Source organism: Microcaecilia unicolor, unplaced genomic scaffold (assembly GCF_901765095.1).
Source record: "Microcaecilia unicolor unplaced genomic scaffold, aMicUni1.1, whole genome shotgun sequence".
Taxonomy (NCBI): domain Eukaryota; kingdom Metazoa; phylum Chordata; class Amphibia; order Gymnophiona; family Siphonopidae; genus Microcaecilia; species Microcaecilia unicolor.
Window position 1 is genome coordinate 49,019 of NW_021963652.1, and position 17,653 is coordinate 66,671.

Below are 17,653 nucleotides of genomic sequence, written 5' to 3' on the forward strand. Positions count from 1 at the left end.
AATATGAAAGGCCGAACTTAGCAACCTCTGAAGGCCATCTGAGCTTATCTTGGGAGGTGAAGGACAGTAGAAACTGAAAGCATTATAAACATAAGCCGAGCCAACCATGCTAGGTTAATAACATTTGAATCTGTAATATTAAGCAGGGGTGATCTAGTGAGGCTAAGCACATCTGATTCAGGAAGAAGCACAGCAGAGGGTGCAAGTTAATTAACTGTCGCCGAGTCAGAGAAGATAAGTACAGCCGACACTGTACAACAGAATGTGAGCGATGAAGCAGTGCCAAGTCCATGACAAATCATGGATGAACCTGTGTGATGAAACACAGATGAGCCTACAGTACAGTGAAGTGGAGCATAGTGGAGTTTGAAAGGAAAAGCACAGTTGAAACTGTGAGGAGAAATGGAACAGTCTGTGAAGAGAAGCACACAAAGAATCACAGAAAACACTTAGGGCAGAGATCATACAAAATACTTACAAAATGAACCTCAAAATGGTATTACGGTGAGTGAAGCATCCCTGAGCTTTGAAACTGAAGGTGCAGGGAAGTCTATGAAGCAAATGCAGAGCAGAGCAGTGCATGTGGAAAGGCTAGAATGGATAACAGCACAGACATCAAAGAAGGGTGTTTGCAAGCCACAAAGAAGAATCTCTATAGTTGAATATAGAGAATAGTCAAAGAAAATAATAAATTGAAAATTTGCAATATCTTAAAAACAATTAAAACGGACTGTTTCACATTGAAATTAAGCCGAGAAGGCAAGCTGCAAAACATAGCTCAACAACTGCAGGCACCTTAACCCCAAGAACCCTTCCCAGGGCAGGAGGAGAAAGGGAAAGGAACTTGGAGACTTCCATAAAAAGCTCCACTCATTCCTTTCTTCTGAACATTAAGAAATTTTAGTTGAAGAAAACAATAAACTAATTTGGGAGACGAGTGTACACCATGCAGCTCCTTGGCTAGATAGCCCCGTCATCATCCTCTGAGCGTTCTATGGATGGACAGTACCCTTAAGGAACGATCACAAAAAACTACTTTTCTCAGTCTCCATCCGCTGTTTAATGGACATAACCAACAAGTTCTAAACTGATCTGTGGCACACTAAGGAACACTACTTAAAATAAGATGTACTTAAAATATAAACTACAGGGGAAAGAAAAAAAAAAAGAAAACATTTACCGGTACCGCAGGTTGCATGGGACCTGGAGGTATATGAGGCATCATCATTCCAGACATCACAGATGGATGGATTCCAGGTAACTACAAAAAATAGAATTAAAGAAATGCTGTACATTTTGACAGAATCAACCGATGTCCACATGTATTCTATTTTCTTATTGTATTCTGCCTAGAACTGCTTTGGTTAAGAGGAATTTAAATTTCAAAATTAAATTAAAAACATAACAGATAGTAATGCAGAAAATATGTTTCCAGACCTCTACTAGGAGCCAACTTTGTCTAAGTGGTCTACCTGTTATGGGTCTGGAAAGTGGAATGATAGGAGGGAGGGAACAGAGGGGTGGCCTCGGGAGGGAGTTGGGGGGAGTTTAAGCGTTTAAGGGGAAGGGGAAGTTTTAAGTTCATATATGCAAAAAAAATTTAAAACTGGGGGTTAATACGGCTAAGGTAAATATATAATAATCAAACGTCTGTAATACTGTCTACATCAAACATATAAATGGCGAGTGTCGTACTCACTCGCAAATGCGCAGTAGAGACCCTCTCTGCCCTGCCCCCGCATCAATACGTGATGATGGGGGCGGAACAGAGAGGGTCTCTACTGCGCATTTGCGAGGGACGAAACCGCCGTCGCTAACGCTCCCCCCACCCTTCACCCGGCCGGGCCCTCGCTCCGCTATTGAAACAGCGAGGGAACGCAGCACACAGCTCTGCTGAGCTGCCGTCCTTCCTTCTTCCTCTCTGCCTGTGTCCCGCCCTCGACGACGTTACATCACACGAGGGCGGGACACAGGCAGAGAGGAAGAAGGAAGGACGGCAGCTCAGCAGAGCTGTGTGCTGCGTTCCCTCGCTGTTTCAATAGCGGAGCGAGGGCCCGGCCGGGTGAAGGGTGGGGGGAGCGTTAGCGACGGCGGTTTCGTCCCTCGCAAATGCGCAGTAGAGACCCTCTCTGTTCCGCCCCCTCACTGTTTCAATAGCGGAGCGAGGGCCCGGGCCGGATGGAGGGGTGGCGGCGACTCGGGAGGGGGGGGCAGCTCGGCGGTGGGGGGGCCTTTCAACCCCCCCCCTTTCCTATACTAGCCCGTTTTTATGGGCTCAACGGCTAGTATTATATAAATGTGCGCATCTCAAAAAAATGCACAACTCAAAGGTGAATTGGAAGGAAAAAGCTTCAAAGAGCTCCAGAACACAGTCTTATAGAGATGAATCACAACACAAGCTCCAGGTTAAACAACCTACAGAGCATAACTCCTCCCCGGGAACTTCGTTCATTGGGTAAATCTCTCTTACCTCTACCCTTCTCAACTGCCAACTCCAGACTGCATTCCTTTTATCTTGCAGCACCATATGCCTGGAATACACTTCCTGACTCAACAGGTCAAGCTCCATTCTCTGGCCGTCTTCAAACATAAGCTAAAAGCACACCTCTTTGATGCTGCTTTTAACTCCTAACCCCTATTCATTTGTATAGTACTCATGTCTGTTTTATCATTCTCACCTTAGTAATTCCCTTATCCCTTATTTGTCCTGTTTGTCTGTCCTGATTAGATTGTAAGCTCTATCGAGCAGGGACGGTCTCTTCATATTCAAGCATACACTGCTGAGTACATCTAGTAGCGCTATAGAAATTATAAGTAGTAGTAGTAGCAGCAGCACTGGCAAAATACTTTCCAAAACCTCTGTGTTTTACAAACACATGCCCATTAAAAACAGTACAAACCAGTCTCACTTCAAACAGGCTTAAATATAATGCACGTATCTTAACAGATATCCATTGGCGATCTCAAGCCCTCTTTTCCAAATCAGAGATCTCTGGACCAACAATGGCCAGCGTTTCGCTGCATCAGGATCCGAAAATACTGGGATTCTCTTCACAGCTTAGCTGCTGGAAAGGGAAAATTAGGTTCTTACCTTGATAATTTTCTTTCCTTTAGTCACAGCAGATGAATCCATTAACTGATGGGTTTTATCCACCTACCAGCAGGTGGAGATAGAGAACACTGAAAGCACATGGTGTTCCTGGACGCCCAGCCCCCTCTGCCTTCAGTATATGAAATTTCCAAAGCAGAGTGAATAAGAAAGGCAAAATAACAAACTTTCCTCACAGAGAACAAACGCCCCTGAACCGGAGCAATAACCAAACAAAGGAGGGACCTTATCAACCTCCTGCAATAAAAACAGCATGTAGTAACTCTGATAGCTTGTCTTCCGTGCACTCCCGTGCACTCCGCTCCATGGATAAATCCTTCTTATCTGTTCCCTTCTCCACTACTGCCAACTCCAGACTTCGCGCCTTCTGTCTCGCTGCACCCTACGCCTGGAATAAACTTCCTGAGCCCCTACGTCTTGCCCCATCCTTGGCCACCTTTAAATCTAGACTGAAAGCCCACCTCTTTAACATTGCTTTTGACTCGTAACCACTTGTAACCACTCGCCTCCACCTACCCTCCTCTCTTCCTTCCCGTTCACATTAATTGATTTGATTTGCTTACTTTATTTATTTTTTGTCTATTAGATTGTAAGCTCTTTGAGCAGGGACTGTCTTTCTTCTATGTTTGTGCAGCGCTGCGTATGCCTTGTAGCGCTATAGAAATGCTAAATAGTAGTAGTAGTTCAAGTACTCCTGATGTTGCATACAGACATTGTGCCTCATCTGTACAAAAACTAAAGTCTAAAGTCAGACAGGGAGGGATCATGGATTCATCTGCTGTGACTAAAGGAAAGAAAATCATCAAGGTAAGAACCTAATTTTCCCTTCCTTGTCATCAACAGCAGATGAATCAATGAACTGATGGGATGTACCAAAGCACTCCCTAAGTAGAGTGGGAACAGGCAACTCCGCGATCAAGCACTTGCGCTCCAAAATGCACATCCTGCCGCGCTGCCACATCCAGCCTGTCATGCCACACAAAAGAGAGCTGAGAAGCCCAGGTAGCTGCACGACAGATCTTTTGAAGAGAAAAAAAAAAGACACCCGTTTCAGCCCACGAAGAGGTCATTGCCCTTGTAGAGTGCGCTTTAAACGCTTCAGGCGGCGACCGCCCTGAAATCAGATAAGCAGAAAAAAATGAGTTCCTTAAGCCAGTGGGCTATAGTGGCTTTAGACGCCGGAAACCCCAGTCGGGGACCTGCCAACAGAACAAATAAATGATCATAATTCCTAAACTCATTTGACATCTGCAGATACTGCCACAGAGCCCTGCAGACATCCAAAAGGTGCAACTGCCCGGAAACTCCTCCTTACAAAAGGAAGGAAGAAAAATGGGCTGGTTCAGGTGAAAAGCTGAAACCACCTTAGGCAAAAAGGAAGGCACTGTACGATCAATTACCCCGGATTCCGAGAACTGTAGAAAAGGATCCAGACAGGAAAGAGCCTGAAGCTCAGACACTCTTCTTGCCGTCACTGTGACAAAAAAAAAAAAAAAAAACTGTCTTGAGAGTCACATCCTTCTCAGAAGCCCGTTTAAGAGGCTCAAACAGAGATCGCTGGAGTGCCTTCAACACGAGCCCCAGGTTCCAAGCCAGACAGGGCGACCGCAAAGGAGGACGGGGACGAAGCGCCCCTCTGAGAAATCGGACAATATCCGGATGAGCAGCAAGGGACAAGCCGGAGACTTTCCCACGGAAGCAGGCCAACCCTGCCACTTGAACTCGAAAGGAATTGTAGGCAGGCCCTTTTGTAGCCCATCCTGCAAAAAGTCTAGCAAAAGCGAGACTGTCGCCAGAGTCGGCGAGATAGCCTTTGGAGTACACCATGCCTCAAAAGTGCGCCAGATCCGAGCATAAGTCGCAGAGGTAGACCGCGTGTGAGCCTGCAAGAGCGTGGCAATAACCTTATTAGAACAGCCCTTCTCCCTCAATTGCACCCTCTCAAGAGCTAGGCCGTAAGACCAAAGCGGCAAGGATCTTCCATAGTCACCGGACCCTGAACTAACAAGTTCGGAGCCCGAGGCAAAGGAAGAGACGCGTCCACCAGCATCCGCCGGAGATCCACCTACCACGGACGCCTTGGCCAATCCGGGGTGATGAGAATCACCAATCCTCTGTGCAGGCGAACCTGAAGTAGTACTCGCCCTATCAAGGGCCAAGGAAAGAACACATACAGGAGGGCCAAGGTTGAGCCACGGCATCCAACCCTGCCGAGTGAAGATCTCTCCTTCTGCTGAAAAAGCGAGGGACTTATGGCATTTACGCTGCACGCCATGAGGTCCAAGTCTGGAGTCTCCCATTTGGCACAAATCTGAAGAAAAACTTCTTCCGCCAGTTCCCATTCCGCCGGGTCGATCTGATGTCTGCTGAGGAAATCAGCTTGTACGTTGCTCTGACCGGCTATGTGAGCCGCGGACAGCAGTTCTAGGTGGTGCTCGGCCCAGTCGCAGATCTGAGACGCCTCCGCAGCCAGTGCCCTGCACTGAGTGCCTCCCTGACAACTGATGTAGGCCACTGCTGTTGTGTTGTCCGACAGAACTCGGACAGGAAGAACCTTCAGCGTCCTGTGGAAGGCCAGAAGAGCCTGGAATATTGCTCTCAGTTCCAAGCGATTGATGGACCATCCTGCTTCCGCAGTGGACCACAGACCCTGAGCATAGCGTCCCCCGCAATGAGCTCCCCAGCCCGAAAGGCTGGTATCCGTTATCACCAGACACCAAAACGGAAGAGCCAGTGGCATCCCCTGCCGCAGCATGCTTTCGGAAAGCCACCAATCCATACTGCGCTGGGCCACAGGAAGCCACGTTAGTCTAACGTTGGTACTCCTGGGAAATCGGGAACCATTGCTGAAGCAGAGCAAGCTGCAGCAGCCTCATGTGAGCTCTCGCCCAGGGGATCACCTCTATGGTGGCCGTCATCGATCCCAGGAGCTGAACAAAATCTCAAGCTCGAGGGCGAGGCATCCGCAGAAGCAGGCAGACCTGATTCTGAAGCTAGAGACGCCTGTTGTCAGGAAGAAAAACTAACCCCGAAGCCGTGTCGAACCGGACCCCCAAATACTAGAGAGACCGAGGGGGTCAGATGACTTTTGGGCATATTGACTACCCAACCCAGAGTCTGAAGAACTGTAACAACCCTGGCTGTGGCAAGTCGGCTTTCATCTGCCGAATCCGCTTTGATGAGCCAGTCGTCGAGATAAGGGTGAACTCTGATGCCCTCTCGCCTGAGAAAGGCAGCCACCACTACCATCACCTTTGAAAAAGTCCAAGGGACAGTTGCCAGGCCAAAAGGCAAGGCACGAAACTGGAAATGTTGGCTCAATCCCGCAAACCGGAGAAACTGCTGATGCGGCGGCCAGATGGGAATATGCAAATACGCTTTCTTGAGGTCCAGTGATGTGAGAAACACTCCTGGCTGTACCGCCGCAATGACGGAGCGCAGGGTTTCCATGCGGAAGTTGACGCACTTTTAAGGCCTCGTTGACTCTGCGTAAGTCGAGGATAGGTCTGAACGACCCACCTTTTTGCGGCACCACAAAATAGATGGAGTAGCGACCGCAGCCGTGTTCGGCGGGAGGAACCGGAACCACTGCTCTGAGCTTCAGCAACACCTGCAAGGTCTCATTTACCGCCGCTCGTTTGACAGCAGTGCCGCATCGGGACTCCAAAAACGCGTCTCCCACCGGGGCAGTGAATTCTAGTCGGTAACCTTCTCTGATCAGGTCCAGGATCCACTGATCTGAAGTAATCTTGGTCCACTCCTCGAGAAAGAGGGAGAGACGACCCCCTACTGCGGGAACCGACGAGTGGACCGGCGCCCCATCATTGTGGAGGACACCCCTGAACTCCTGGGCGTTACCCGGACGCCGCAGCGCGTTTGTCCGAACGAAAGGAGTTCCTCTGCTGGAAATGGGTACGCTGACCAAACCCCGCAGAGAGCCCCGGGCGAAACCTGCGAGCTTCGCGAAAACATGGCCTGGAAGAGGAGGGAAAAGAAGGACTTTTGAAAGAAGGCTTCGGCCTATCCTTAGGCAACCGTTAGAGTCCCATAGGTTCTTAATCTTCTCCAAATCCTCCCCAAATAAAAGAAGGCCCCGAAAGGGTAACCTCACCAGCCTTTGTTTAGAGGCCATGTCAGCCACCCAATGCCAAAGCCAAAGAAGGCGGTGGGCAGCCATCATCTGCTTAGCCGAAGCTCTGACCAGATCATAAAGGGCATCAGCCAAAAAAGACAGTGTAGACTCCATACGCGGGCCGACCTCAGCGAGGGAACCCGCTCCATCGGCGGGCTGCTCAACTGCCTGCTGCAACCAGGAAAGGCAGGCCCGGGCTGCTGCAAATAACCGCCCATAAGGAAAGGCCCGAGATATCAAAGGACCGCTTCAGTGCGGATTCCAGCCGCCGATTCTGCATATCTTTCAAAGCGACCCCCCCCCCCCCCCCCACCCCACCGGGAGAGTAGTCTTTTTAGTCACAGTCATGACTAACGCATCCACTTTAGGCATCCCAAAGAGGGCAAACTGACTTTCACTCAGAGGGTAAAGGTGACACATAGCCCTGGCCACCTTCAAGGGGCCATCAGGGTCAGACCATTGAGCTAAAATAAGGTCTTGGATGGAAGCATGCAAGGGAAAAGCCCGAGGAGGCTTCTTAGTACTAGCCATCCTAGGATTAATAGAAGAAGCAGCGCCCTCGTCAGGATCTTCAATACAAAGCCTTATTCATCAGCAGCACAAATTCAGGGGAGAAAAACTCACCCTGTACCTCCGCCCCCACATTGGGGGAAGCGGAGGCAATAGCTCCTCTAGAAACCTCGAAACGAGACGTCCCCCTGCACTCAGACCCCTCCGCAACCGCGAGGGTCGAGTCACGCGGCGCCTCCAAGATGGCGCCCACTGTCAACTCCATCGGCCGGGAAGACTCACCGCCCACCATGCTCGTGCCAGCATTAGCATCTAGGCAGCATGAGCTGCAAAGCCCCGCTGCTGATCTGCGCTTTCCACAGTGGGAGCAGCGCTTAACCCCTTCAGCACCCATCAAATACAAAAAACCTTCGTGCCAAAACTTACCCCGCACAGAGCACTGTCAGCGGGAACCTCCCTGGAGGAGCTGGCCACCACTCTCACCTCAGGAGACTGAGTCAAATGAGCTTCGGTCAAGCTGCACCAAACCAGGAGCTCTGGAGAAAATCTCAGAAATCGCCACGCTGAGAAAGCGAGCCTCTCTCTTTTCTTTTTTTTACTGTGAGGAAAGTAAGAGGCAGGCAGCCACAGAGGAACTCCGGGAGGAGGGGGAATGGGGTAAGGCAGGGAAAGGGGAAAGCCAAGTATGCCTTTAAAGTGGGCACCACCAGCCACAACACCCCCCCCCCCCCCCCCCCATCTACTGGCAAAGCACAGGAGCCACCCCAGGCAGAAATCCAGGAGCTGAGAAAGCGACGTCCACACCTGCTGGGAGATAGAGAGGGGGCTGGGCGTCCAGGAACACAATGTGCTTTCAGTGTTCTCTATCTCCACCTGCTGGTAGGCGGATACAACCCATCAGTTAATGGATTCATCTGCTGTTGATGACAAGGAAATGGCTGATTCTAAGGTAAATGTATACCTGGTTTAAACTGGGGCAAGCTGTCTAGTTGGACAGCATTGACGACTCAATGTTTTACGATGAAATGAAATTTATGTTCCTGGAAACATTGGATCGTTGGTAGTATTGGACAGCTGTACCATATGCTTGTTGTTACTAAGGGCCTCTTATCAAACCGTGCCAGCTGTCCCCAGTGCAGCAATGCTGACAAAACCCATTCAAAAGTGAATGGGCTTTGTCCGCAGTGCCGCGCAGGAACCACTAGCGCAGCTTGATAAAAAAGGCCCTAAATTTTCAATAAAGATCTCCATTAAATTCAAATTTAAAAAAAAAAACTAAATTTCAGAGCGAACAGCCAAATTAAAAACAGTAGAAGTTGAACAGAAAATGAGGCCCTTTATTTCAATACCTGGCCCCATATTCTTGTAAAGCAATGGAGCTAGCAAAATAAATCTATGAATGTCACAGCAAAGTTCGCCTTTTCATTAGAATACATTCCCATTCAAAAAATGTTTTAATGAATTATTTACTATTACAGAAAAAAAGTTAAATCTCTGAACTTTTCCAGTGACTTAATTTGGGTTGGAATACCATTACAGGTTTCTTTTGTTTCTGGTGGACTGGTGGTAGGGTAGGCACATAACGTTAGAACACAGAGATAGGGGTATACGGAATAGAGAGATTAGGACGTATGAGGGATGGGATAGAGGCTAGAGCTGCAATTCCTAGGTAGAAAGGTATGCTGACATACTAGACAAGGAAATATTCTGTTTGGATCAATTTGTCTGAGTTTGTCCTGGCAACTGGGTTGAGAATCCTCTATTCAAATGGCAACACATTTTCTAATCTGATTTGTATGTCATTCATTAGACAAAGTTTCCAGAACATCCTGCTGCATGGCAAATATCATTGTTAAAAACTAAGCATATAAGCATACCAGGAAGCTACTGCACTTAACAGAACTCAGTAGAAAGCTAATATTATGTGAAGAATGCATACAGAACGAAGTTAATAGGCTCACATCATTTATTCCTAAATAGGTTTGTTAAAGAGTTTATGGATCTAAGAAGAACTAAAAAGTAAGTATTACAGAGTATAAATTAATGTGTTTCTTTACTACGAAATTATGCTTAAAAGTGTGAGAGAGGATGTTTAGTCAGAAAGAGAAATACTAACTTTTAATCATACACAAGACCTCTCATTTAACTTACTGGTATTGAATGAAATGCTTGAATGAACCCTCCAAACTGCTAGTCTAATTCACACAGATAGTAACATCTGTTGGTGCATAGCTCAGGGAGCACAATAATTGTCTATGGAACAATTTTCAATGTGTGAAAAGATTTTTAAAAAATTAGTTTACCTGTCCCATTGGAGGTCCACTCATAGGTGGCATCATTTGGGGCATCATTCCATGTGAAACTGGTGCCATGTTTGGTGGTCTCTGACCCATAGGAGGCATTCCCATAGGTGGATAGTGAGGAATGACTGGGTGCGTCATCTGAAAACATATGTTAGCAAATGTGTGCATATGAAAATAACAGTGAAACATTTAACTGTTTTCCCCATAGAGACAAAAAAAAAAAAAGGAAGAAAGCCTCTTTTCAACACCTAGTCCTTAGTTTTTTTCAAATTTACATCAAACTGAACATTCCCTGGCTTACAAGGTAAAATTATGTATAATCATACCTGATAATTTTCTTTCCATTAATCATAGCTGATCAATCCATAGACTGGTGGGTTGTGTCCATCTACCAGCAGGTGGAGATAGAGAGCAAACTTTTGCCTCCCTATATGTGGTCATGTGCTGCCGGAAACTCCTCAGTATGTCGATATCAAAGCTCCATCCGCAGGACTCAGCACTTAGAGAATTACACCTACGAAGGGACACTCTGCCCAGCTCACCACCGCCGAAACGGGGGAGGGGAATTAACCCAGCTCATCCCCACACAAGTGGGGGAGGGGAATCCGTCCAGCTCATCCCCGCGGAGCGGGGGAGGGACACCACACCCGCCGATGCGGGGGGATCTGGCTTATCCTGCAACCGCAACCGCGGGAGGAGCTGACTGACCCTAACACCGCCGAAGCGGGAGGGGTACAAAGCTGCCCTACAGCCGCACGAAGCGGGAGGGAGTGCCGGCAGAATTTATGTCTCAATCCAGCCCCGTAAAACGGAGGGGAGAGGAATGCAGCAGCTCACTGTAACACAAACTCGTCTCAACTCTTGAAGAATCCAAGTGAAAGAAGAACTTGAACACGAAGTCCTCCTGAAGTAACTGAAGGCTAAACTTGAACCTAAAATTCAACCAGAATATAAACAGTACAGATATCTGGGAGGGGCTATGGATTGATCAGCTATGATTAATGGAAAGAAAATTATCAGGTATGATTATACATAATTTTACCTTCCATATCATCAAGCTGATCAATCCATAGACTGGTGGGATGTACCGAAGCAGTACTCACCCAGGGCGGGACATAGAAATCCCTGACCTCAACACTGAAGCTCCAAACCGGGCCTCCGCCCGTGCAGCCACAGTCAAACGGTAATGCTTGGAGAATGTATGAGCCGAAGCCCATGTTGCCGCCTTGCATATCTCTTCCAAGGAAACGGATCCGGCCTCTGCCATCGAGGCCGCCTGAGCTCTCGTGGAGTGAGCCTTCAGCTGGATAGGCGGCACCTTCCCCGCGGCCACATAAGCCGCTGCAATGGCTTCCTTGACCCATCTTGCCACTGTAGGCTTAGCAGCCTGCAGACCCTTACGAGGACCTGCAAACAGGACAAACAGATGATCCGATTTCCGGAAATCATTGGTCACTTCCAAGTATCTGATGATGACTCGTCTCACATCCAGATATTCAAGAGCGGAGTACTCCTCTGGGTAGTCCTCCCTACGAAAGGAAGGGAGACAGAGCTGCTGATTCACATGGAAGCGAGAACCAATCTTGGGCAGGAAGGAAGGCACTGAGCGAATAGTCACTCCTGCCTCAGTGAACTGCAGAAAAGGCTCTCGACATGAGAGCGCCTGGAGCTCGGAAACTCTTCTGGCTGAAGAGATAGCCACCAAAAAGACTGCTTTCAACGTCAGGTCTTTCAGAGATGCCCTCGACAAGGGTTCCAAAGGCGGCTTCTGCAATGCTCTTAGCACCAGGTTGAGATTCCACGCAGGCACCACTGAGTGCAGAGGAGGGCGCAGGTGATTAACTCCCTTGAGAAAGCGCACCACATCTGGCTGCGAAGCCAGGGAAGCACCCTTCAGGCGGCCCCTGAAGCAAGCCAGAGCCGCTACCTGGACTTTAAGGGAACTGAGCGACAGGCCTTTCTCCAGACCTTCTTGCAGGAACGCCAACACTGAAGAAATTGGAGCAGTGAAGGGAGAAAGTGAGCCTGCTTCACACCATGCTGCAAAGATACGCCAAACCCTGGCGTAAGCAGTAGAAGTAGAGCGCTTCCTCGCTCTCAGCATAGTGGCGATGACCTTGTCTGAGAAGCCCTTCTTCCTCAGACGCTGCCGCTCAATAGCCAGGCCGTAAGACCAAAGGGAGAGGGATCCTCCATCACCACGGGACCCTGATGTAACAGGCCCTGCTCCACTGACAGCCGCAGAGGATCGTCGACTGAGCCTGAACAAGTCCGCATACCAGGGACGTCTGGGCCAATCCGGACCCACCAGGATTACCCTGCCGGGATGCTTTGCCACCCGGTCTAGCACCCTGCCCAACATGGGCCAGGGCGGGAACACATAGAGGAGCTCTTGTGTCGGCCACTGTTGGAGAAGAGCATCTACTCCCAGGGATCGAGGGTCCCGTCCTCTGCTGAAAAAGCGCGGCACTTGGCCATTGGCCGATGACGCCATCAGATCTAGGCTCGGCTGGCCCCAGCGCTTCGTGATGTCCAAGAACGCCTGAGCAGATAGTTGCCACTCTCCGGGCTCCAAGGTATGGCGACTGAGAAAGTCCGCCTTGACATTCATGACTCCGGCAATGTGGGCCGCTGAAAGCTGCTCCAGGTTCGCTTCTGCCCACTGGCAAAGACTCATAGCCTCCTTGGCTAGAGGGGCGCTCTTGGTACCTCCCTGGCGGTTGATATAGGCCACAGCCGTGGCATTGTCCGACAGGACCCGTACAGGCTTCAACACCAGTACCGGGATGAACTCCAATAACACCAACCGAATGGCTCTGAGTTCCAGGAGGTTGATAGACCACTTGCCTCTGCAGGAGACTAGAGCCCCCTGCGCTGTCCTTCCCAAGCAGTGGGCTCCCCAGCCCATCAAAGAGGCGTCTGTCGTGACGACAATCCACTCCGGGGTCACCAGAGGCAATCCTGCAGACAACTTGTCTGTCTGCGTCCACCAGCTCAGCGCCTTGCGCACTGCTGGGTCCACGGGAAGGCGCACAGCATAATCCTCCGACATCGGAGTCCAGCGCAGCAGCAGAGATAGCTGTAGTGGTCTCATATGAGCCCTGGCCCAGGGCACTACTTCCATCGTGGCCGTCATAGAGCCCAACAGCTGCACGTAGTCCCAAGCCCGAATAGGAGAGGCTACTAGGAACTAGTCCACCTGAGCCTGAAGCTTGACAATCCGATTGTCTGGCAGGAACACTCTGCCCACTTGGGTGTCGAATCGAACTCCCAGATACACCAGGGACTGAGTCGGGCGCAGCTGGCTCTTCTTCCAGTTGATGATCCATCCCAGGGAGCTCAAAAGAGCAACTACCCGGTCCATAGCTTTGCCGCACTCTGCATAAGAGGGGGCTCGGATCAACCAGTCGTCCAGATAAGGATGGACTTGTACTCCTTCCTTTAGCAGGAAGGCCGCTATGACCCCCATTACTTTGGAAAAGGTCCGCGGAGCAGTAGCCAACCCGAAAGGGAGGGCTCTGAACTGGAAGTGTCGTCTCAGGACTGTAAAACGCAGAAAGCGTTGGAGAGGAGGCCAGATGGGAATATGCAGGTACGCTTCCTTGATGTCCAAGGAAGCCAAGAACTCTCCTGCCTTCACTGCCGCTAGAACAGAGCGGAGAGTCTCCATGCGAAAGTGCCTCACTTTCCAGGCCCGACTGACCCCTTTGAGGTCGAGGATAGGCCGGACAGAACCTCCTTTCTTTGGAACCATAAAGTAAATGGAGTAACGTCCCTTGCCAATCTGATTTTTTGGCACCGGAACGACCGCACCCAGGCGGATCAGGTTGTCCAAGGTCTGCTGCACTACCACAGCTTGACCGGAGACTTGCAGGGAGAGAGTACAAACCCGTCTCTTAAGGGTTGGCAGAACTCTAGCTTGTAGCCGTCTCTGATGACTTCCAGCACCCACGCGTCTGAAGTTATAGTGGTCCACTCGCCCAGAAACGAGGACAGCCGTCCTCCAATCTGCACTGGGGCGTGGACCAAGGCCCCGTCATTGGGTACGAGACCCTGGGGGAGGACCGGAGGGAGCACCTCCGGGACGGCGGTCTCTGCGAAAGGAATGCTGCTTGGGGGAGAAATTCCTCTTGAAGGAAGAGGGGACAGAGGAACCCGACTTGCCCGGGCGGTACCGATGGGCTTCCTGCAACCGTCCTCTGGAGGTATCGGGACGAGTACTAACCCGAGCCCTGACCTCTGGTAATTTCTTGCCCTTAGACGTGCCGAGATCGGTCACGATTTTGTCCAGCTCGACCCCAAAGAGCAGCTTGCCTTTAAAAGGCAATCTAGCCAGGCGGGATTTAGAGGCGTGGTCAGCAGACCAATGTTTCAGCCAAAGCCACCGCCGCGCAGAGACTGTCTGAGCCATGCCTTTAGCTGAGGCTCCCCAGACATCATACAGCAAGTCTGCCAAATAGGCTAAGCCCGATTCCAGGGCCGGCCAATCAGCCCTCAAGGAATGATCCGAGGGGGAAGCCCGCTGCACCATAGTCCGGCACGCCCTGGCCACATAGGAGCCGCAAACTGAGGCCTGCAAACTTAAAGCAGCTGCCTCAAAGGACGACCTTAAGGCCGCCTCCAATCTTCTGTCTCGGGCGTCCTTTAGGGCCGTGCCACCTTCCACCGGCAACGCCGTTTTCTTAGTCACCGCAGTGATTAAAGAATCCACGGTAGGCCACAGATAGGCCTCACGTTCACTCACAGCCAAAGGATAGAGGCGGGACATAGCCCTAGCCACTTTAAGGCTCGTTTCCGGGACATCCCATTGAGCCGCAATTAAGGTGTGCATGGCATCATGCACGTGGAAGGTTCTAGGCGGGCGCTTCGTCCCCAGCATAATGGCAGAGCCAACAGGGGCTGAGGGAGAGACGTCCTCCGGAGAGGAAATCTTCAAAGTGTCCATGGCCTGTAACAACAGGTTGGGCAAATCCTCTGGGCTAAAAAGCCGCGCTGCAGAGGGGTCATCCGCTCCATCCGAGCGGGGATCTATCTCCTCCAAGGAATCCGCAAAGGATCGTTGGGAGACCTCAGACACGCTGCCCTCATCTACATCGGAGGAGACAAAAGTCCTCCAAGGCCTGGAAATCAACCCGAGGGCGTTTACCTCTGGGAACCTCAACCTCTTTATCAGAAGAGGGAGCAGGGGCAGCGTTTTGCATGAGGAAAGCCTGATGCAGCAGCAAAACAAACTCGGGGGAGAAACCCCCCCGACTGTGCACTTCCGCAGCCTGGCCAACAGCCCTAGACGCACTCTCAACCGGCGCTCGCAATAGCGGGGGAGAGACATGCTGCGCATCCAAAATGGCGTCCGGCGCGAAACTCCGTGAAGGAGCCGCGCGGGAAGAACGGTGCTTAACTTTAGCCGCTTTGTGCCGTCGCCCAAATTAAGGGCGTTCATGGCATTAATGTCTCCAACCTCAAGGGCGGCCCCGAAGAAGCCGTCCGAGCCGCGTGGCCGGCCAAGATGGCGGAGGCGAGGAGCGGGGGATGGGCGTTTATGGCGGGAAAAAACCGCCACGCCGGAGGAACGACCGGGACAGTCATCGGTCACTAAACTATCACCCATCAAGGGCGAATCAGGTTGTAAAACCCCCGCATCCCCTCTAGAAGCGCTCCAGCGATCCGGGGAGCGACCCTTTGCGCCCTCGCCCTCCGACGCCATTGCCACGAGGAGAAGAATCGGGGAACCCCCTGCCCGCTATAAAAAGGTAAAATTACCTGCTTGCCGCTCCGAGCTGTAACGAACTGGTGTCCCAGTGAGTAGCTGCAATGAACGTTTAAAGAAACGTCGAATTAAACGCCTTTAAAGACGTTTAAAAATATATATATTTTTTTTTTTAAACGGAGCCAGCGGGAGGGGGGAGAAAAGGAGGGACCTGGCACCACCAGGTTTGCACTTGCTCAAAAGAGCCCTCAACCCCAGGCCTCAACAAAACCTAAGGATTAGGCTTGGAGGCCTAGCCAGAGCTGCTGCTGTGTGTGACCACCACCTGCTGAGATAGAGAACATACAGAGGAGTTTCCGGCAGCACATGACCACATATAGGGAGGCAAAAGTTTGCTCTCTATCTCCACCTGCTGGTAGATGGATACAACCCACCAGTCTATGGATTGATCAGCTTGATGATATGGAAGTAAGGTTGATTCCTTTCAAGGTATATGCAAAACAAACTCATTTGGAAATACTAACCCACAAGAAATCACTTTAAAATAGTAACTTACAGAAAATTATAAATGTAACTCAAGAAGAAAAAGTCATGAGTTACCTATTTAAAAAGCAGCACTGTATGTATATATCTTTACGTTTCATGTAGATGGAACATAAATGGTTTACAAAGATCACATTTTCAAACTAACAAGCCCCAGTGAATCCAAACTGAACAAAATATCCAGTGAAGAATTCTCCAAAGGCCTTCCATGTCTAATTTAACTTTTACTTTTATTCTCTCTATATAAATAAGAGTAAACACTGTTCATGCAGTTTTTATTACTCTAGTTCGGAAAAGTCATTCTCAGCATAGTACAATTAAAAGTAAAAAAATACAAATGCTCATATAATGCATATATGCAATAAAATAAAAACCTCCATTCTATCCATTCTATGCTGTCACCATCAAATTTCCTGATTCCTAGATAGATAATGCAACTATTGAAAGTAACTTAGCTAAATTATAGCTTGTTATAGGTGGTATATAAGTTTTAAAACATAAATGTCTGGTTTAAAAAAAAAAGTGATGCCATGGTAAGCATTTTGAAATTTAAATAAATCGTTTGACAAAGTTAACTTTCTCTGAAAACACATTCCATGATGAAAAGACAACACAATAAAAAGCTATTTCAAATCTGACATAGCTTCTTTTTATTCATCGCTGCTAGGATCAGACATCACACACACTGGTTCATCTCAATTCTTAAGACAACAGATAAAGCCTGCTGTGGAGGGCAGGATAAGGGAGTTAACCTACTCCTTTGGGAGTAGGAGGCACTCTTGACTTCTGCTAGAGAACTTCCAAGACGTGGATGCCACCGAAGGATTAGGCAGAGACAGGAACTTGATGGTATCAGTTCTCTTCTTTATGAGGTGTGCAACCTCTTCCACCATATCCCCACAAAAAGATTCTCCCTTGCTAAGGCACCGTCCACCAACTTTTCCTGAACCACTGGCATGAAAGAAAGCCTGGACGTCACAGCTCGAGCAATGTGTTTCTGAAACTCCTCCTGCTTATTGGCTATCTGGTGAAGCTCTGCAGCCTGCTCTTGTAGGAAAGTGTCCACAAACTCCAGCACACTGCACCCCACGTTCATCAAGTAAATGCTTGTGTAAGACTGGATGCAGGAAATGAGCATCAAGCCCTGAAACTCTCTCCTCACGAAAGATTCCAGAATGTGAGCATTCCTGCCTGAGGGAGCAAAAGCATGGGTCCTCGAGCTTCTGGCTCTTTTGACAGAGGATTCAGACACGATAGAATGGTGTGGCAACTGCAACTTCTCAAATCTGGGAGATTTCAGGACTCTATACACACAGTCTGTCTTCTTTTGAATAACCTGCACAGAAGTG

The 17,653-nt window shown here is 49.6% G+C and overlaps 1 protein-coding gene across 1 annotated transcript in view; it reads right to left on the bottom strand.

The window, feature by feature from the left end:
* Nucleotides 1-10,192, bottom strand: part of LOC115459540 (pre-mRNA-processing factor 40 homolog A-like) — a gene marked incomplete at both ends in the record, with an annotated part of 52,467 nt that extends 42,275 nt beyond the window's left edge. The window contains 2 exons of the mRNA XM_030189357.1: nt 1,181-1,261; nt 10,055-10,192. Of these exons, the coding sequence (XP_030045217.1) occupies nt 1,181-1,261; nt 10,055-10,192 (219 nt within the window). The remainder of the gene's footprint in view (nt 1-1,180; nt 1,262-10,054) is intronic.
* Between the last annotated feature and the right edge of the window lie 7,461 nt (nt 10,193-17,653).